General features: G+C 40.2%; 1 protein-coding gene across 1 annotated transcript in view; it reads left to right on the top strand.

The window, feature by feature from the left end:
• Window positions 1-21,715, top strand: part of ptprt (protein tyrosine phosphatase receptor type T) — a 1,408,195-nt gene that overhangs the window by 1,182,716 nt on the left and 203,764 nt on the right. The window contains exon 18 of the mRNA XM_060836083.1: window positions 1,943-1,978. Coding sequence (XP_060692066.1) covers window positions 1,943-1,978 — 36 coding nt within the window. The remainder of the gene's footprint in view (window positions 1-1,942; window positions 1,979-21,715) is intronic.

The raw sequence follows: 21,715 nt of genomic DNA, 5'->3' as shown, positions 1-21,715 counted from the left end.
CCTTTTTTTCTGAAATAAAGTGTGCAAATCACCATTGCCAATATTTAACAGACATGATATCACAACAATATCATGCTATCTCAATATTGCTATCTTAATGTATTTATTTTTAAGCAAGTTTGTGATTCTGTCAAAGTAACAGAGAAATGAATTTCCAATGGATGTGCTCATCCACTAAGATCAATATCTGAAATTTCTATGCTAATATACTTTGCTAATTGATTTGGGGATTTTCGTATTAAAACATTGAATAAATGAATTAAGAAAAGAGCTGTAGACAAGATTTAGTAATCTGTTTTCTATTTTCATTGTATGGAAATTTTTAATAAACTTTTTCATGAAAATTAGGTTCTGAATTAAGCTCAACATCAAATATTTGGAGGGATGTGAAAGAATATAATTTTAGTTATCAGAATATGGGCATAAACTTAAAAGAAGGAGTTTTCTGTAATTATTTAATTGTACTATTATATGATTTTTCTATTACATCTTCAAAAATAAGCAAAATAAAATGTTGTGATTTTAGAATGCATTTTTAAAATGTGGACCAGAAAGCAAACTGATTCAAAGCCTGTTACTCTACAGCATAAATACTTCTGACTATATATATGCTATTCTAGGGCACTGTCACAATAGGTATTTTAGACTGTCTACTCTTTGACTCTATTGACTCACATTGTCCTAAGATCTGTGTGTTGTATTTACAATGGCATCATGTCTTTGCTGACAAAATTAAATTGGACTTAGTTTTGAATCCCGATTGCATAAAGCCGTTTTTACACATGGTATCCATGAATCCACGGGCAAAAAAAACAAAATTAGATATTGAAGATGGGGAAGTCTATACAAACAACAGATGATATTCATAGATGAATATTTGATACATTATATAACATGCACGTTTCTTTTGATTTTGTGCAAAAATTGATTTCGCTGTGTTTACTTTAGCAGAAAAGGAACTATCCGTTAATATTAGCATTAACAACTTAGAAGCTGCACTGTTTTATTGCAATTGACAAACCTGTAACGAATCAGAAGGCTGGTGCACTTTTTTGTCTGGACCTCTTTTAAGCTGATCCATTACATTTTGGGAGTCAGATAACTGAACCTCCATTCACCAATGAGCTATGTCCATGGGTAGATGACAGAAGTTCACAAGGGTGAAGGTTGGAGAAACAGTATTTCTGAGAGTTCTCGAGGAATGTTTCTCCTCATTCTAGTTAAAAGGTTTGGGAGTTTTCTTGTAGGGTTAGCCTTGGCTGAAGCATGTGTAAGACATAGTGCACTTAGTTTTGTTTGGAAAAGGAGTCTGGTTTACATTATAAGACATTGTTTTATGGAATTTAAAGGTAAACAGCCTGATACAGGTCACAACTTCAGGCAGCAGGCAACAGGCCCAGTTAAAGATGGTGGAAATCAGTGCATGACATTAATGGGCAATGATTCAAGCATTTTATGATTGTTACATAGTTAGTTAATGCCAACTTGGCTATACTGTATTAGGGTTGAAAATGTGTTGCTGGAAAAGCGCAGCAGGTCAGGCAGCATCCAAGGAGCAGGAGAATCGACGTTTCGGGCATGAGCCCTTCTTCATGAATTATTTGCAGTTCCTCACAGACTTATACTGTATTAGGATCAACCCCAGTGTGTTGACATTCTTACATAATGTTATTAGTCTTAGCTCCTAATGAAATGAAGTTGAAATATTTTCTGAAATAGGAAACACATAAATAATTACTATTTCATTTTGAATTTATGTTCAAAGAAGAAAGCTCATTTCTTTTTGTTCTACTGGCTTTGCTATTTTAGGATTATGATGTGCTGTCTGATTGTACATGAACAAATGTGTGTGTGTGTGTCTCTCTCTCTCTCTCCCCCTCTGTCTGCTGCCTGCTTCCACAACTAATTTGATCTCACTTTTTGATGGATTGATGGAATACAGTATCAACAGACCAAGAGGCACCCAATGCCGTAATAGGTAAGACCCGGTCTAATTAAATAATGCTTTTTAGTATTTTGTTTATTGAAACCACTAATCAAGTCTATTGTGACAATTATTTGCACTTAATGTTATTGTAGCATATGTCAAAAGTAGCACTGTCAATGTAAACTCAAATATTAAAATAGTAAAGGGATGTCCTGGATGAGAGCTTGTGCTTGTATGTTGCTTTAGCACACACTCTAAAGGTGTTGTCTTGGTAAAGGTATTGAAGCCAGACTAGGAACAACTATCTGAAGTCTGTTGAATAGCTGATTGCTAAAGTGCCAATTGGTGATCATGAAAAGGCTTTTGTGGTATTATGATGGCTTTAGTTTTGGTTAACTGGCCCCTCTACCTCCCCTCCTAACACTTCAGAAGTAATTCTGGTATTGATACCAATTCGGGTCAGTATCCCTCACTTCCCTCTTGAGTTATTGAGCTCGCACATGAGTTAAAGAGGATGAGGAGGCATTCTGAACTCTGTGAGTGCAGCCCCTGTCTCCTCCTCTGGACCTCCTCCACCAGCACTGCATCAGAAAACCTGCGCACCCACTCCTTGAAACCCAATCATGCAATGTGCCATCATGTGTAACCAGAGTATACTGCAACTTCTGCAACACATGCGTGGAGTCAACATTAATTGTTTCACCCAAATTGCCAAAAAATCACCACATGAGTGCAAATGGTGTAGGTTTCTAGCTTATCATCTCCAGACAAGTTCACATTATGATAATCAGCAATTAGCAGCAAAATTGTGTGCTAGACCTCAAGTTTCATTTGGCTAGTGATATGAGTACTTCAGTCATTTAGCATATCTTTGTGCTAATCTTCCAGTGTCTCACACAAAAAAGTTCCTTTGTGTGATCAATATAAATCCTTTGCATTTCTATTCTAAATCCATTTGATTGCATTTTAACATATTTTTATTCTAACTATGTAAAGAAAATAAAAAGGAATGAATTTTATCATAAATCAGCTTTTTTTCATTCAGTTATCATAAACGATGGTAGGCATCAGTAAAAAAATGAAAGTTGGACTTGTGATTGGTGACAGGAGAGTAAGACTTTTCATTATTTCCTGATAAGAAATGTGCAGAATAATTCTGACAACAATGGGCAGAATGTTGGGATTATTTTCTGAGTATTACAAGTTCCATAATACTGTTTGCAGTGCTTGTTCACTTTTCCCTGAGAGCTTGTTCTCTGTATAACTTTGTTTGACCTTGTGCTCCTACACAATACTTACAGCATCATTGATGAAAGTGTGCTCACTTTCAAAGAAGGGCACTCTAGTCTTGGAAAACCACTTCAAGCAGTGTGGGTCTTGAAGACTGTACCTTCAATTGAATCAGCTCAGCATAGGCAGCAGCAAAATGGCTGGTTGTCTGGCAGACAACAGCAAGGGCGCCACAAAGTGACTGGATTCGGAGACAAATGCTATCTTCCTAAAACAGAACTTAAGTGTGTAAGAAATAGGAGAAATATTAAGCTATACAGCCCTTCGAGAATGTCCAGCTATTCATATGGATCATAGCTGAGTTTAAAAGGGTAGTAGTTTTGTGTCCAGGCAGCCTCTGCCACCTCACTGGGGCATTCCCCCAGCAACCCAGTCATTGTTTGGAGGCGAGGTTGCTGGATTGCTGAGACACTGTGTCATCCTGGCCTTGTTGGGAGGAGTCTAAGCTTCCAGGATAGCAAGCTGAGCTTCCTGTGCAGACATCAGGCACAGGTAGCTCTGCTTCTGCTACAACTAGGAGATATTACATTTGTTGTTCTTTGCTGTGTGATGATTGGGTTTGTAGGTATGCAAAATAAAGGAACCTGCTGAAAAGGAAGGGCTTCAACCTTTGTATTAAAGGTGTCACACTGGTGTTAGACTCCTGAATGAATGTTTTGGCAGACATCCCAATGTACTGATCGTTTTTACGTTCATATCCATCTATGTTCTTCTGTAAATTACCTCAACAAATTGTTCTCTTCTGCTGTCAGGAGTGGAACCTTCATGAGAACAGACCCTTCAACAAGCTGGTACCTACACACTATTCTCAGTTCTTACTTTGACTGTGGTCTATTCACTTGTAATATTTCACTACCTACTGATCACAATTTAATCTATCCTCTGAGCTATGCAGAGTGTCAGAATCCTGAGCTGGTGGTTGCAAGTATGAAAACAAATTGTAGGACTGTACCTTTATCATTACCCTCTCCTGATATTCCTTCACTGCTTGGCTAAATTCACCTCCCAGGTATTTGAAAGAAAAGAGCACTTTGGTCAGATAGGAATGGGAAAATTGAAATATCATCTATAGCTTATATATCAGAGCTCTGCAATTAATTGAGTCCAGACTATCTATTGAATTGAGCAAAAATGAGACATTGGAAATAGGATAAGGTACCACTAATCTACAGCAACTTTCATGATTTCAATACCTGTCACTGGCCACAGTCTCAGTAAAGGCCATTCCAGCAGTGAGCATAATCTCAGTAATGGCCATCCCAGTTGTGACCATGGCCTCAGTAATGGCCATCTCAATAATGACCATAGTCTCAGTAATGGTCAACCCAGCAGTGACCATAGTCTCAGTAATGGCCATCATGGTAGTGACCGTGGTCTTAGTAATGGTCATCCCAATAGTGACACTGGTTTTAGTAATGGTCATCTGAATGGTGACCATGGTCTCAGTAATGGTCATCCCAGTAGTGACCATGGTCTTAGTAGTGGCCATCCTGGTAGTGACCATATTTTCAATGATGGTTATCCTAGATGTGACCACGGTTTCTGTAATGGTCATCCCAATAATGGGAGAAAGTGAGGGCTGCAGATGCTGGAGATCAGATCTGAAAAATGTGTTGCTGGAAAAGCGCAGCAGGTCAGGCAGCATCCAAGGAGCAGGAGAATCGACGTTTCGGGCATAAGCCCTTCTTCCTGAAGAAGGGCTTATGCCCAAAATGACAATTCTCCTGCTCCTTGCATGCTGCCTGACCTGCTGCGCTTTTCCAGCAACACATTTTTCAGCTCATCCCAATAATGGCCATGGTCTCAATTATGACCATCCACTATTAGGCACGACCTCAGTAATGGTCATCCCAATATTGGAAATGTCATCCTCCCCACAGAACAAGTACAGATCTGTTTCTTCTCTCCACTTAGCTCCTGCTACTTCCAGTTATGCACCATCTTGTCTGGCAAGAAAGAGGGTGCAGTGAGTATGCATCATGCTACTTAGCTCAGCTGCTGCCATTTCTAATCAGTGAGATACAGATGTGAGGCTTGCAGCATTACAAAGTGAGTGAGAGTGATGTGAAGTATATGAACATGTGATGTGAGGCATGTGATTTGTATGTTTTTTAATAGCATTTATTTTGGATTTTTGAGTTTTGAACTGGTGGCATGTGTATTTTCTTAAGCCTAAATGGGTTCAATGATTAACTTGTATTATTTATGTAGCCATAGTGATTTCCTGACCTCTCCGCCCCCACTATCACCCTCACCTTGACCTCCTTCCACCTATCCCACCTCCATCGCCCCTCCCCCTAGTCCCTCCTCCCTACCTTTTATCTCAGCGGCTTGGCTCTCTCTCTCTTATTCCTGATGAAGGGCTTATGCTCGAAACGTCGAATTCTCTATTCCTGAGATGCTGCCTGGCCTGCTGTGCTTTGACCAGCAACACATTGCAGCTGTGATCTCCAGCATCTGCAGACCTCATTTTTTACTCATTAAAGATATAGTATTGAGTGTAATGAGTTTTATTTTTTGATTGATTGATTTATTGTCATGTGTACCAAGGTAAATGAAAAGCTTTGTTTTTCAAGCAGTGCAGTAAGCAAGAATGTACAGATCAAAAAGACTTAGACAGAGGCATACAGTTTGCATTGCACAGAACGTGCATTGGATGAGGTCAGTGTTAGCAAGATCAGCATTATTTGAGATGGGAGAGTCTAATCATCAGTCTAATAATGGCCAAGAAGAAGCTGTTCCTGAACCTGCTGGTGCGTATGTTCAGGCCCCTGTATCTTCTACCTGATGGAAGATGTTGTAGGCAAGCATTTCTGGGATGGGAGGGGTCTTTGATAATATTGGCAATCATTCCGTGGCAGCGAGCCATGTAAGTGGAGTGCATGGATGGAAGGTTGGCTTCTGCCATGGTCTGAGCTGTGTATACTACCTTCTGTAGTTTCTTACAATCATGGGCAGAACAATTACCATATCAGACCACTATGCTCTCAGTGCTGCATTTGTAGAAGTTGGTGAAGGCCCCTTTGGACATGCCAAATTTCCTGAGCTGCCTGAGGAAGAAGAGGTACCTTCTTGACTGTTGCATCTACGTAGGAAGTCCAGCACAGGTTGTCAGTTATTGTCACTCCGAGGAACTTGATGCTCTTCACTCTCTCATAGAGTCATAGAGACGTACAGCATGGAAACAGACCTTTCGGTCCAACCCATCCATGCCGACCAGATATCCCAAACCAATCTAATCCCACCTGCCAGCACCCGGCCCATATCCCTCCAAACCCTTCCTATTCATATACCCATCCAAATGCCTCTTAAATGTTGCTATTGTACCAGCTTCCACCACATCCTCTGGCAGCTCATTCCATACACGTACCACCCTCTGCGTGAAAGAGTTGCCCCTTAGGTGTCTTTTATATCTTTCCCCTCTCACCCTAAACCTATGCCCTTTAGTTCTGGACTCCCCGATCCCAGGGAAAGGACTTTGTCTATTTATCCTATCCATGCCCCTCATAATTTTGTAGACCTCTATAAGTTCACCCCTCAGCCTCCAACGCTCCAGGGAAAACAGCCCCAGCCTGTTCAGTGTCTCCCTGTAGCTCAAATCCTCCAACCCTGGCAATATCTTTGTAAAATCTTTTCTGAACCCTTTCAAGTTTCACAACATCTTTCCAATAGGAAGGAGATCAGAATTGCACGCAATATTCCAACAGTAGCCTAACCAATGTTCTGTTCAGCCGCAACATGACCTCCCAACTCCTGTACTCAATACTCTGATCAATAAAGGAAAGCATACCAAACGCCTTCTTCACTATCCTATCTACCTGTGACTCCACTTTCAAGGCGCTATGAACCTGCACTCCCTAGGACCTTACCATTAAGTGTATAAGTCCTGCTAAGATTTGCTTTCCCAAAATGCAGCACCTTGCATTTATCTGAATTAAACTCCATCTGCCACTTCTCAGCCCATTGGCCCATCTGGTCCAGATCCTGTTGTAATCTGAGGTAACCCTCTTCACTGTCCACTACACCTCCAATTTTGGTGTCATCTGCAAACTTACTAACTGTACCTCTTATGCTCGCATCCAAATCATTTATGTAAATGACAATATGTAGAGGGCCCAGGACCAATCCTTGTGGCACTCCACTGGTCACAGGCCTCCAGTCTGAAAAACAACCCTCCACCACCACTCTCTGTCTTCTACCTTTGAGCCAGTTCTGTATCCAAATGGCTAGTTCTCCCTGTATTCCATGAGATCTAAGCTTGCTAATCAGTCTCCCATGATTGTCGAATGATGGGGATATGTTCTCCTCTTGGGAGGCTTTACAAGCAATCAAAACAAACAGTGCAGTGATTTAGCCTTTTAGATAAAAGGTTCTGGATATGATAGAGAACTGGATGTGTAAAATCATTGCTTGTTAGAAAGAGGGGGTAGCTCAGGACTAATAAAAAAAAGGTTATTTTAGGATAAGGAGTTGTGTTTCGAAGCTCCAGACCAGGCATGTTTGCTTAAAATGCTGAAGGGGTTATTTAAAGTTGAGAAAGTTTAACATCAGTTGCATTGGTGGGTAAACAAAACTTTATGAACAAAAAACTAGATTGGGAAAAATAACTCAAATTCATATCAGAGAGACAGAAAAGATGGCCACCACCCCAGCAACAAATGCTCAGCTCAGCCCATAATGAATTGAGTGGTCAATAATGTAGTGAGGCATTTGAGAAGTCTAACCCAAAAACACTGATTTGCATTCAGTAGTTTTGAAAAAGGTAAGGTTTTGATGACTCATATGAGATCCAAGAAATTCATGTAATTCCTAGGGGCTTGACTACTTGCATTATTGCCCATTGTTATTGGCTCCCAATGTCTTTTGAAAATAAGCTTAGATAATATCCAGTAGATATTGGACATGTCTGTTATTTTCTACCTCCTCCACTAAGGTCACTCAAGCAATCAACAGCAGAAAATCTTGGAGCTTGCTGTCTGTTATGTTATGCCATTCTTCACAGCCTCCCAGCTTAGCCTCACCTCCTGAATGACTGTCGGTAGTTGCTCCATCCATAGTACTCCACTTCATTTAAGAGGTACAGGCTAGCTTTAATTGATGAAAGTAAGCTTTGATTTGGGTCCTCTGATGATACGCCTTGAGCGCTGGCTGTATGAAGCAATCACTCACACAAGTTGAAATCTGTTTGCTGCCTCCATCGTATTGAATTGGCATTAACTGCCCATCATGGTTCCCATGCCTGTTTTTGCTGGCTACCACCCAATTTAGTCTCCATTATATCTTCCACTGTTCCAACAAAAGATAATTATTCCATAGCTGTTTGCAAAACTATTAAAAGCACTCAGCTTGAGCCCTGTCAATGTATATAAAATACTTCAGTGTGTCTTTGCTTTGAACTTCCATGGAGCCTTATTAACTTACCCTGCTCAGGAGAAAGGAAAATTTGACTGGCCCTTCCTTCAGCTGTTAGATTATGCTGCCTGAAGGAAAATGTAACTCTGCAGGACTCTTAATTTTTGCCATACTATTTCATTATGTTTCCCATCTTAGTGTTAATCAAAAGCTGTTTGCACTATTAGTCAGAACATTGCTAAACCAAAATATTGGAAATGGATAAGCAAAACTTATTTTGAATTACAGAGGTTAAAATTCTGGAACTCTTATATTGGAAGATAGGTTTTTGAATATTACGTCAAAAATTATGTAATTCCTTTTACAGTCAATTGCAATGAGGCTTTTCATTGCTGACGTGATAATCGTGAAAATAGTGATTTTAATTATTTCAAATCACTCAACTAACTGTTGGAAAGGTTACAATTGGGGTGATTAATGATACATCTGCGTTGTTCTGCTCCAAGTGTCAGCACCTGAACAGAACACAAAGCAATGTCAGCTTTCCTGCTCACAGTCATGAGACACAGTTCATCCCCAAGAGAAAAACTGCATTTTCCTTGAAGAAGGGATCTTTTTGACAGCTGTATGTCAGAAGGACTTACAAGGTTAACAGTAGCCAGCACCACAAGTAATAGAATTGCAATCTCCATAGTTATGATTCTGTGGCCTCCAGCTCCAGATCTGTAGACAGCCAGGACTGAAACTGGTGGCAGAGCTGGGAGCCAACTCTTGACACATTACTAACCTCTGTGGCATAGCAACAGTTTCTGCTAAAGCTTTCACGATATTTAAATTACAATGACTGAACAATACAGGATTCAACATTCGTACTAATGTTCTTTGACTACTTAGCTACAAAACTCCTTCAGGCGGCACAGTGCAGCAACTGTATTATGCAAGCTTCCCTAAGGCATTGGAGTTAAAGCAGACTTCTTTCTGTTTTCAGATTTCTCTTTTTGTCTTAAAGGCACAGGTGACCTGCGTGTACATTTATATAATGCTGTTTTTTTTTAGATGTGCCTTGTTAAACTAGGAATCCTCAGATTCATTCAATTTTTTTCAGACTTCAAATCATGTGTAAACTTTCTTAAAGTATTGTAGTTTGATGGAGGGTAGAATATGATATATGTGGTTGCTAAGAAAGGTTGCTTGCCAACTGGAGAGCTGACAAGAGTTTCCTTTAGTGATCACTCATCTATATTAGTGTCTCTCAAATACATAACGGGTCAAAGGCACGCTGTTCCAGAGATTAAGGGCACAAGGGGTGAAAATTAAACCCTACAGTCCCTCTACAAGTGAGGAACTATACATTTTAGGCAGCACCCCTGAGGAAGTATTGGCAGGTACCAGCAACGCAACCAGGAAACGACTGGGATCAGTTAAAGATTCAAGTTCACAGGTGTGTGAGGGTGGAATAAGGCTCATTGTCTCAGGGTAAGGGTAGGAAGCTGTCTCATAGCAGGCACCTTCTCCCCATTTCCCTCAATAAGGCATTAAGTGTCTTTGAACTTCTGCATCCCAAAGAGCCTGCAAACAAACAAGAGAAGGGTTGCTTTTCAGTTTGTCTCAGAGAGTCACAGAGAAGTACAGCACAGATACAGACCCTTTGGTCGAATTCATCCATGCCGACCAAGTAAATCCAGTCCCATTTGCCAGCATTTGGCCAATACCCCTCCAAACCCTTCCTATTCATATACCCATCCAGATGCCTTTTAAATGTTGCAATTGTACTAGCCTCCACCACTTTCTCTAGCAGCCCATTCCACACGCGAACCACCCTCTGCGTGGAAAAAGTAGCCTCTTAGTGTGCTTTTCAAATCTTTTCCCCTCATCTTAACCAGTGCCCTCCATTTTTGGGCTCCCCCATCCTATCCATGCTCCTCATGATTTTATAAACCTCTATTAGGTCACCCCTCAGCCTCAATACTCCATGGAAAACAGCCACAGCCTATTCAGCCTGTCCCTTTAGCTCAAACACTCCTATCCTGGCAATATTCTTGTAAATCTTTTCTGAGCATTCTCAAGTTTCACAACATTCTTCCTCTAGCAGGGAGACCAGATTTGCACACAATATTCCAAAATTGGCCTAACTAATGTCCTGTACAACCACAACATGACTTCCTAACTCCTAAACTCAATGCAGTGACCAATAAAGGCAAGCATACCAAATTCCTTCTTCAGTATCCTATCTATCTATGACTCCATTTTCAAGGAACTATGAACCTACACTCTATGTCTCTTTGCTCAACAACACTCCCCCGGACCTTACCATTAAGCGTATAAGTCCTGTCCTGATTTCCCTTTCCAAAATGCAGCATCTCATATTTCTCTAAATTAAACTTCATCTGCCACACCTCGGTCCATTGAACCATCTGATCAAGGTCCCACTGTACTTTGAGGTAACCTTCTTGGCTGTCCACTACACCTCCAATTTTGCTGTCACCTGCAAAACTTACTAACTATACATCCTATGTTCATATCCAAATCATGTATATAAATGACAAAAAGCAGTGGACCCAGCATCGATCCTTGTGGCACACCACTGTTCACTGGCCTCCAGTCTGAAAAACTACCCTCTACCACCACCCTTTGTCTTCTGCCTTTCAGCCAGTTCTCCCTGTATTCCATGTGATCTTACCTTGCTAACCAGTCTACCATGAGAAACCTTGTTGATGCCTTACCGAAATCCATATAGATTGCATCCACCACTCTGCCTTCATCAATCTTCTTTGTTACTTCTTCAAAAAACTCAGTCAAGTCTTTGAGACACGATTTCCCACACATGAAGGCATATTTGTTAGCCCTAATCAGTCCTTGTCTTTAAAAATACATTAAGTAAAAACAAGGACTGCAGATGCTGGAAACCAGAGTCCAGATTAGAGTTTAAAAATTAGAATTTAAAAATACATTGTAAATCCTATCCCTCATGATTCTCTCCAACAACTTGCCCATCACCGGCATCATGTTCACTGGACTGTCATTCACCTGGCTTTTCCTTACTATCTTTCTTAAACAGTGGCACCACATTAGCTAACATACAGTCTTCTGGCACCTCACCTGTGGCTATTGATGATACAAATATCTCAGCAAGAGGCCCAGCAATCGCTTCACTAGTTTCCCATGGAGTTCTAGGGTACACCTGATCAGGTCCCAGGTAATTATCCACTTTTGTGCATTTTAAGCCATCCAGCACCTCCACCTCGGTAATGTGGACATTTTCATGATATTGCTATTTATTTCCCCATGTTTTATATCTTCCATATCCTTCTCCACAGTTAGAACTGATGCAAAATACTTGTTTAGTATCTCCTGATCTCCTGCAGTTCCACACATAGACTGCCTTGCTGACCTTTAAGGGGCCCTATTTTCTCCATAGTTACCCTTTTGTCCTTAATGTATTTATAAAATCCCTTTGGATTCTCCTTAACCCTACTTGCCAAAATTATCTCATGTCCCCATTTTGCATTCCTGATTTCCCTCTTAAGTATACTCCTCTGATATTATACTCTTCTGAGGCTTCATTTGATCTCTGCTGTCCTTACCTGACCTATGCTTCCTTCTTTTTCTTGACAAAAACCTCAGTTTCTTTTGTTGTCCAGCATTCCCTAAAACTACTAGAGTTGCCTTTCACCCTAAAAGGAACAAACTGCATCTGGACCCTTGTTTTCTCATGAAAGCTACACTGTCCACTACAAATTGAATACCTGTGGCAGTGGAATGAGGCTTTGAGTCAGCAATCATGATCCCTTCAAGAGCCTCAATTGATGTCAGAAGATCATCTTCAAACCTTCCCACAGCACAATTGAGAAAGACATAAGAAGGCAGTGGCACCTCCCGATAAAATTCACCAGCAGACATCAGGGACGGCAATGAATTCCACCAGGATGTGTCTACGTTACTTCACTGTTAAGGCAATATTTTAGTCTATCTCTGTTTCAGGTCAATGCACAGTTCTCTCTGTGGGAAAGTGATCCACTCGAGATTATTTAATGAGAAAGGTGGAGATCTGTGGTTTGTGTGAACTGTTTTTTCAATGCCGGTGGATAGAGATCATTTTATCAAGGTCAGAATATCCAAGAGGAAATGGGTGACTCTTACTCTACTTTTCAAAGCTCTTTTTATCTTTGAAGTGTGATGACAGTAGTGAGCTACATGTGAAGTGAAAACTGGACAGTACTTCACAACAGCTGAAAAAAGGAGAATTAAAAACACTGAATTGAATTGACGATGCACTAATAATGAAAAGAAACATGTTTTGATCAATGCCTTAACACCTAATAGCTATGCAGAATAAATTTGATCTTTGATATGTTACAGGTTTATTTCTCAGTTAACCTATGCTTTTCATAATTTATCCAACAGTTTATTGCTACTTGATAAATAACTGCAATAACTACCCACGTTGGAACATACTATTACTGCATTTGTTCGTGGATTCTTTGCCAAATTCAGATCTTTAATGATTATTTGTCAAACTATGACATAATGCCATGACTTTTACCAAGGGTACAGCAAGGAGATAGGCCTCGGCTCTCTCTGCTTTTTGTTCCTGGGTCAGGTGCAGTATATGGGACAATTCCGATCTCCATGATTAGACTTCTGGAAATGGCCACCCCCATGCCTCCAACATTTGGTCAGGGTTGGGAGGTAGATTGTCACTCATGCAAAATGATTTAGGACAGAACGACCTAGGAGGCTGCCTGGTTCCAACACAGGATGAGCAGAAAGCCTTGCTCATGGTTGCAGCACTCTATGCTAAAATTAAAATAAAAGAATAAGATATAGAGTATTTCCCCAGCCCTCAACCTTAACACCTCCATTATGCCCCTTCAGCCCCAGACACACTAGCCCCATCAGTCTTGGTATCTAATCTTGTTAATATGATGCTAAATACCTAGGGTTAAATAGAGTCATTCAGTCACAACATGGATGCAGACCCTTCGGTCCAACTCGTCCATACCGGCCAGGTTTCCCAAACTCAATTAGTCCCACTTGCCTGCGTTTGTCCCATATCCCTCTAAACCTTTCTTATTCATATACCTGTCCAAATGTCTTTTAAATGTTGTAACGGTACCTGCATCTACCACTTCCTCTGGCAGCTCATTCCATTTACAAACTGCCCTCTGTGTGAAAAAATTGATGCCCTCTCATTTGAACTCCCCTCCCATAGGGAAGAGACCTTTGCCGTTCACTGTATCTGTGCCCCTTATGATTTAATAAACCTCTATAAGGTCATTACTCAACCTCCTATGCTCCAGGGAAAAGAAGTCCTAGACTATCCAGACTCTTTTTATAACTCAAACCCTCTAATCCCACTAATATCCTCGCAAACTTTGCTGCACCCTCTCCAATTTAATAATATCCTTCCTCTATAGCAGAACTGTACACAGTACTGCAGAAGTGGCCTAACCAACATTCTGTACATCCGCAACATGACATTCCAACTCCTATATTCTGAGCAATGAAGGCAAGTGTACCAAATGCTGCCTTCACCACCCTGCCTATCTATGAAGCAACTTTTCAGGAACTGTGCAGCTGAACTGCTAAGTCTCTTTCGTAGACAACATCCCCTATGGCCCTATCATTAAGTCCTGTCCTTGTTCATCTTACCAAAATGCAGCACCTTGCATTTATCTAAATTAAACTCCATCTGCCACTGCTTGAACATTGGCCTAATTGATCATGATCCCTTTGTACTAAGTCAAACAGATGGTGAACTCGAAAGTGTTTGCTTTGACTTGTCTAAGAGCATTTAACTTCTCGTGAATAACATTGGCAGAAAAAGGTTGTTAAATCAAAGTTTCTGCTTATTGAATACAAACTGTGTGACCAGTGCAGGAATACAGTACCCATGTGGACTTGTTGTTTCTCTACCAAAAAGAAGACAAGGCATGGACTTAGCTCTTTTATCACGAAAGAAGTAGGATAAGAAACACGATTTTTGTAATGGCAGCCTGATGACTTGAATATGGAAGAAGGTTTGAACAGATTGATAAAGTTTATCAATAAGATAATTTATTGACTGCTTGTGAGGCGTTCTAAAATTTTGACAAATTTGGGAAGAGCAAGTTAGTTAAGTGGTAGAGTATATGATGGAATTCAATAGACTATGTGAAAGAGTAGAAATTTTGTTTGGAAATTCCCAATTTCTGCTGGCAATTAAGAACATGAACAGACTTTTAGTTTCGAAAAAGTTAAATTTATAGGTGAGTGTATACTGCTGGAAGAAATACCACATAGACTGAAAAAATTCCTGGGAAAGCATATCTTTTCAGCAATATTCAATTCACAAAGGAGACAGTCATCAATACAACAGAAAATGGAGGATGCAATGTTAATGAACTGACTATCCCAAACAAATTACAGGCAACAATATAAAAGGAGAATGTGACTAATAGAATATAAGATCATAACGTTTTTGATAATTTTGAGGCAAACAGTATAGTTGAGTATTCAAAACTAAACATAAAGTGGAATATTTGAAGAAGGTGGAGATGTGGATCAAAGAGAAGGCATTGCATTGGTCACAAGAAGTTTCAGCCTGGTGGTGGATGTGTTGGTGGCAAAATATTTCAACTGTAGAATGTTAGACATGGAGAAAAATCTCAAGCATGTGGAATAGAATGACAAGAATGCAACACGGACTTTCTGAAAAAGGATTGGAACATTGTTAAGCAATTTCAGAATTCCATCAGTTTCTGTTTTTGGGATGTTAACACATTAAATTCTTTAAGAAGTGCAGTCATTCCTTGTATAATAGCAGTAATCATTTAATTAGCACAGTGTAGTTCAGTGAGATAGACTTGCTGGCCATCAGTGAAGAAAGCACAAGTGAAGCTGAGTGTGGAAAGCAACGTCTTTGACGTATCTATGAATTTACAATTTACACTTTGGGCACTATTGTATTGCTTTAATGGAACAGATTCTCTCCACTGAAGATTAAAGAAGAGCTACTGAACATCAGGGGTCAAGCAGAAATTCAGAAACAAGAGGTCAGTTATGTTAAAATAGCAATTTGTCCATCCATCTTTGAAAAGTTTAAGTAATTTAGTAAAAGGATTCAGCAATATGGGTTGGCATTAGGAAGAGATAAGTGATAGATGCGAGATTTGTAAGAAATGGTGAAATACCTTGTTGCACTCTATAGCAAGTATGCCCTTATCAGTAGATTTCAGTGAGGTAATGGTTATGGATTCAAAGATGTGACATTAAAGAGAAACCTTACATGTTACATTTTGCAGTTTTGACATCCAGATCTGGCAATTGACAATAATATGTAGTGAGGACAAGAAGATGGTGTGGATTTGGTAATGGAAAACTGTATTAGAACCAGACTTGGACCATTCCTGATAATGGGGCAAATTGTGAACAAAGAATCTAGAGATAAATGTGCAAAGATTAATATGCTATTTATGAATATGGCAGCAGCAAGTCCTTATAGCAGTGCGAAAGGAACCATGCAATAATAGACAAAATGTTTAATTGAATTTTGGCAAAGCATCTAAACTGTAAATTATTGTCTGCACTCATGCAGGCTGTCCATGTGAAAAACCCCCTTCAGATGGTCAGAAAATACAGACCATATCAATTAGCCTTTGGCAGAGATCCTAAATTTCCTTCAGTAATAAGTGATCAGCCCTCAGTTTGGAAAAGGACCACAATTAGCCTTACATTTTTACAACATTTGAAAGCACAGCATATAGGCAGAGAAGCTTTCACTGAAGTGAAGTCTCAGAATGAATTTGGTAAACCTTAAAATATAATATACAGGGCCACTGGAAGCCAGTTGCAATCAAAACAAAAGAACAAAGAACAAAGAACATTACAGCACAGGAACAGCTGACCAAGCCTGCACCGATCCCTATCTTCCATCTAAATCTGCTGCCTATTTTCAAACGATCTGCCTGCCCATTCATCTATCTCTCCAGATACGTCTTAAATTATGCTATCATTTCCACCCCTACCACCTCCACTGGCAGCACATTGAAGACATCCAGCACCCTCTTTGTGAAGACCTTTCCTCGTATTCCTCTAAACTTTTCCCCCTCACTTTGAACTCGTGACTCCTAGTAATTGAGTCCTCCTCTCTGGGAATAGTTTCTTGCTATCCACTCTGTCTACACCTCTGATGATTTTGTAGGCTTCCCCCTCAACCTCCTTCTTTCCAATGAAAATAATCCTAATCTACTCAACCTCTCCTCATAGCTAGCACCCTCCATAGCAGGCAACATCCTGGTGAACCTCCTCTGCACCCTCTCCAAAGCATCCACATCCTTTCGTGGTAATGTTGCGAACAGGATTGTACGCATATTCCAAAAGTGGCTGAACCAAAGTCTTATACAGCTGTAACATGACCTGCCAATTCTTGTTCTCAATACCTTGTCCGATGAAGGAAAGTATGCTGTATGCCTTCTTGACCACTCTACTGGCCTGCATTGCCACCTTCAGGGAGCAATGGACCTGAACACCCAGATCTCTCTGTACATCAATTTTCCCCAGGATTTTTCCATTTAATGTGTAGTTTGTTCTGGAATTGAATCTTCCAAAAGGCATCACCTTGCATTTGTCCAGATTCAACTCCATCTGCCATTTCTCTGCCCAACTCTCCAGCCTATCTATATTCTGCTGTATTCTCTGACAGTCCCCTTCACTATCTGCTACTCCACCAATCTTAGTGTCACAATCAGAGAGATATAATGTCATACAAGGGAAGGAAGTTTAAACAATAGAGAAGCCTTGGGAAAGTTTGCTAGTTAAGACAGAAAAATAATAATTATGCAACTTTGGAACCAAATTTTTCAGGTAAATATTTTTATTCTTCAAGTTTGTTCCGTATAGATTTCAAATGTGGAAATTTTGAAGGATTTACAAATACTGATATGGTGCATATCCAAATGTTTCACAGCTGCGAGGATCAAACTGCTCAATTGATGGTTTTATAATGAACAGATTTGTTCTGATGACCACAGTGAGGTGATTGATCCCAAAGGATAATTGGCAAAAGTTGCTACTCAAGTCAAATATTTACCAGGTGGGGCTAGTCAGTGGAGAAATGTCAACCACTGTAAGTAGAGCCGGAAAGGCCACTGGAATGTATAAAATGGTTGCATGTACAAAATAACAGGTAGGAAGTTCAGTCGATGGACTGGGAACATGAAGTTCAAAAATGGAAGGTGTGAAAACACTGTGTAAACTCAGGTAGTAGATCTGGGAGAAAGCATGCCTCCAGAAAGAAATCACAAACTGTTGCAAGGAAACCTATTGACAGGATTGGGAAGTCAAACAGTAGCAGTCCAGAAAGTGATATGGGCAATAGTACAGACCAGAAATGTCACCAGCAGAAGTCCATGTGATCTAGAACCCATAGTTAGAGATGATGGACACATTAGAAGGCAAGTTAATAACAAAAAATGAAAAATTACAACACTGGAGAGAATTTGAGATACACACAGATGCCAGATAGGAGATATTCAGCACCAAAACAGTGATGAATATGCATGGGAAAAAGTGTTTCCTGATGGCACATCGAAGGATAAAGCTAGGCTAGTGGTCTGAAACTTTGGAGTAAAGCTGAGAGACCAAAATTTCAGATTGGATTTACCTACAGCAGGCAAAGCAATTTAAAAGATTTTCTTGACTTTGTTAGCAAGAAAATTTGAGAATTTTGGTCAGTTGATATTAAATCTGCATTCCTACAAGATCAGCTCAAAAGGCAAGTGTTTATTCATCCTTCAAAAGAGGTGGCAAACATATTTGGGATGCTTTGGAAGTTAACTTTATACATGGCGTAAATGATGCCTCAGTTAGTACTTTTCAGCAAGGTCCTTTCTATAAAACCCAGGTAAAAAACCAACCATGCCATGTTTCATTGGCATCATGGAGGGAGACTTGCAGGCATCTTTATGATACACTTGGATGATTTTTGTGAGTTAGTTGTAGTGAATTTGAAAATGTTGTCACTAATGGGCTTAAAGTAGAATTCAAAATTAGAAGTCGCACTATAGAAGATTTTAATTATGATAGGATTAGATATTAGACAGACTAAGTTCACAATAACTCTGAATCAACATCTAGAGAATGTTAATAGCACATGATAAATCCGACCGGATCTTCACAAAAGGCAGAGTCTACAACTGAGGAAGAAGCAGATTAGATGCGACATTTAATTGGACAGTTAAACTTTTTAGGTTCTCAAGCTACACTGGATGTGTCTGTGATTAAGAATTAAGCACTATTTTGAAATATGCTACTGTTGAAGTGCTAAAGAAAAATAAGACATTGAAGAAATCAAGGTTAGAACAGTATACACCAAATTTCCAGTATTGGATGACCCAGAAGGAATGAAATTAGTCATTTTTAATGATGCCCACATGCTAATCTTCCCAATGGCATTTCATTAACAGCAGGGTTCATTATATTTTTAGTGGAAAACAAATGACAGATGTTCCTTCTTAACTTGGGAATCAAAACAAAAATAGAGTAGGTAAGAGCACCTTAGCTGCAAGCCTCTTGCTGGTAAAAATGACAGATAATGCTATGTATTTATCTAAACTAATTAGTTAATTATATTTAATGCATAGAAAGGATAATCATCCAGGAAGTGGCTGGGTTTTGCCGTTTGTGGTTAGTTGAAATAAAACTCTTATTTGAAAGTATATGCTTAGACTTTGTCTAAGAGTAATTAACTTCAAGTGAATAACAGTCAATACTAACCCATGTAACCTAAAGATCTCTGCCCATCACCCATGGTCCCTCATGCCACCTACCCAATCCTATTTGCCTACCTATCCCACATAGACCTTCAAACATGCTATACAAACTCAGTGCTGACTTAACATAGAACTTAGAACATTACAGCGTAGTACAGGCCCGTTGGCCCTCGATGTTGCGCCGACCTGTCATACCAGTCTGAAGCCCATCTAACCTACACTATTCCATGTACATTCATATGCTTGTCCAATGACGACATAAAAGTACTTAAAGTTGGTGAATGTGTTACCGTTGCAGGCAAAGCATTCCATACCCTTACTACTCTCTGAGTAAAGAAACTACCTCTGACATCTGTCCTATATCTATCACCCCTCAATTTAAAGGTATGCCCCCTCTTCTTCGCCATCACCATTCTTGGTAAAAGGCTCTCCCCGTCCACCCTGTCTAACTCTCTGATTATCTTATATGTCTCTATTTAAGTCACCTCTCAACCTTCTTCTCTCCAATGAAAACAGCTTCAAGTCCCTCAGCCTTTCCTTGTAAGACCTTCCCTCCATACCAGGCAACCTCCTAGTAAATCTCCTCTGCACCCTTTCCAAAGCTTCCACATCCTTCTTATAATGTAGTGACCAGAACTATACACAATACTCCAAGTGCGGCCGCACTAGAGCTTTGTACAGCTGTAGCCTAACCTCAAGATTCCAGAACTCGATCCCTCTATTAATAAAAGCTAAAATACTGTATGCCTTCTTAACAACCCTGTCAACCTGGGTGATAACTTTCAAGGATCTCTGTACCTGGACACTGAGATCTCTCTGCTCATCTACAATACCAAGAATCTTACCATTAGCCCAGTACTTTGCGTTCCGGTTACTCCGACCAAAGTGAATCACCTCACACTTGTCCGCATTAAACTCCATTTGCCACCTCTCAGCCCAGCTCTGCAGCTTATCTATGTCTCTCTGTAACCTACAACATCCTTCATCACTGTCCACAACTCCACCGACCTTAGTGTCATCTGCAAATTTACTAACCCAACCTTCTATGCCCTCATCCAGGTGGTTTATAAAAATGATGAACAGCAGTGGACCCAACACTGACCCTTGCAATATACCACTGGTAACTGGACTCCAGGATGAACATTTCCCATCAACCGTCACCCTCTGCCTTCTTTCAGCAAGCCAATTACTGATCCAAACTCTATATCCCATTCCTTCACATTTTGTACATAGCTTACTGTGGGGAACCTTATCGAATGCCTTTCTGAAATCCATATACACCACATCAACCGGTTTACTCTCATCTACCTGTTTGGTCACCTTCTCAAAGAAATCAATAAGGTTTGTGAGGCACGACCTACCCTTCACAAAACCGTGCTGACTATCCCTAATCGAATTATTCTTTTCTAGATGATTATGAATCCTACCTCATATAACCTTTTCCAACACTTTACTAACAACTGAAGTAAGGCTCACTGGTCTATAATTACCAGGGTTGTCTCTACTCCCCTTCTTGAACAAGGGAACCACATTTGCTATCCTTCAGTCTTCTGGCACTATTCCTGTAGTCAATGACGATTTAAAGATCAATGCCGAAGGCTTGGCAATCTCCCCTCTGGCTTCCCAGAGGTCCCTAGGATAAATCCCATCCAGCCCAGGGGAATTATCTATTTTCACACTCTGCAGGATTTCTAATACCTCTTCCTTGTGAACCTCAATCACACCTAGTCTGGTAACCTGTATCTCAGTAATCTCCTCGACAACATTATCATTTTCTAGAGTGAATACTGTTGAAAAATATTCATTTAGTGCTTCCCCTATCTCCTCTGACTCCACACACAACTTCCTACTACTATCCTTGATTGGCCCTAATCTTACTCTTGTCATTCTTTTATTCCTTAAATGCCTATAGAAAGCCTTAGGGTTTACCCTGATCCTATCCACCAACAACCTCTCATGTCTTCTCCTGGCTCTTCTGAGCTCTCTCTTTAGGTCTTTCCTGGCTACCTTGTAATCCTCAAGCGCTCTAACTAAGCCTTCACATCTCATCTTAGCATAAGCCTTCTTCTTCCTCTTGACCAGAGATTCCACTTCCTTTGTAAACCACGACTCCTGTGCTCTACAGCTTCCTCCCCGCCTGACAGGTACATACTTATCTAGGACACTCAGGAGCTTTTCCTTGAATAAGCTCCACCTTTCTAATGTGCCCATCCCCTGCAGTTTCCTTCTCCATCCTATGCTTCCTAAATCTTGCCTAATCTCATCGTAATTGCCTTTCCCCCAGCTGTAACTCTTGCCCAGTGGTATACACCTATCCCTTTCTATCACTAAAGGAAACATAACAGAATTGTGATCGCTGTCACCAAAGTGCTCACCTACTTCCAAGTCTAACACC

Source organism: Hemiscyllium ocellatum, chromosome 15 (assembly GCF_020745735.1).
Source record: "Hemiscyllium ocellatum isolate sHemOce1 chromosome 15, sHemOce1.pat.X.cur, whole genome shotgun sequence".
Taxonomy (NCBI): domain Eukaryota; kingdom Metazoa; phylum Chordata; class Chondrichthyes; order Orectolobiformes; family Hemiscylliidae; genus Hemiscyllium; species Hemiscyllium ocellatum.
Note: the sequence above shows the minus strand (reverse complement) of the source record. Positions and strands in the feature narration are given on the sequence as shown.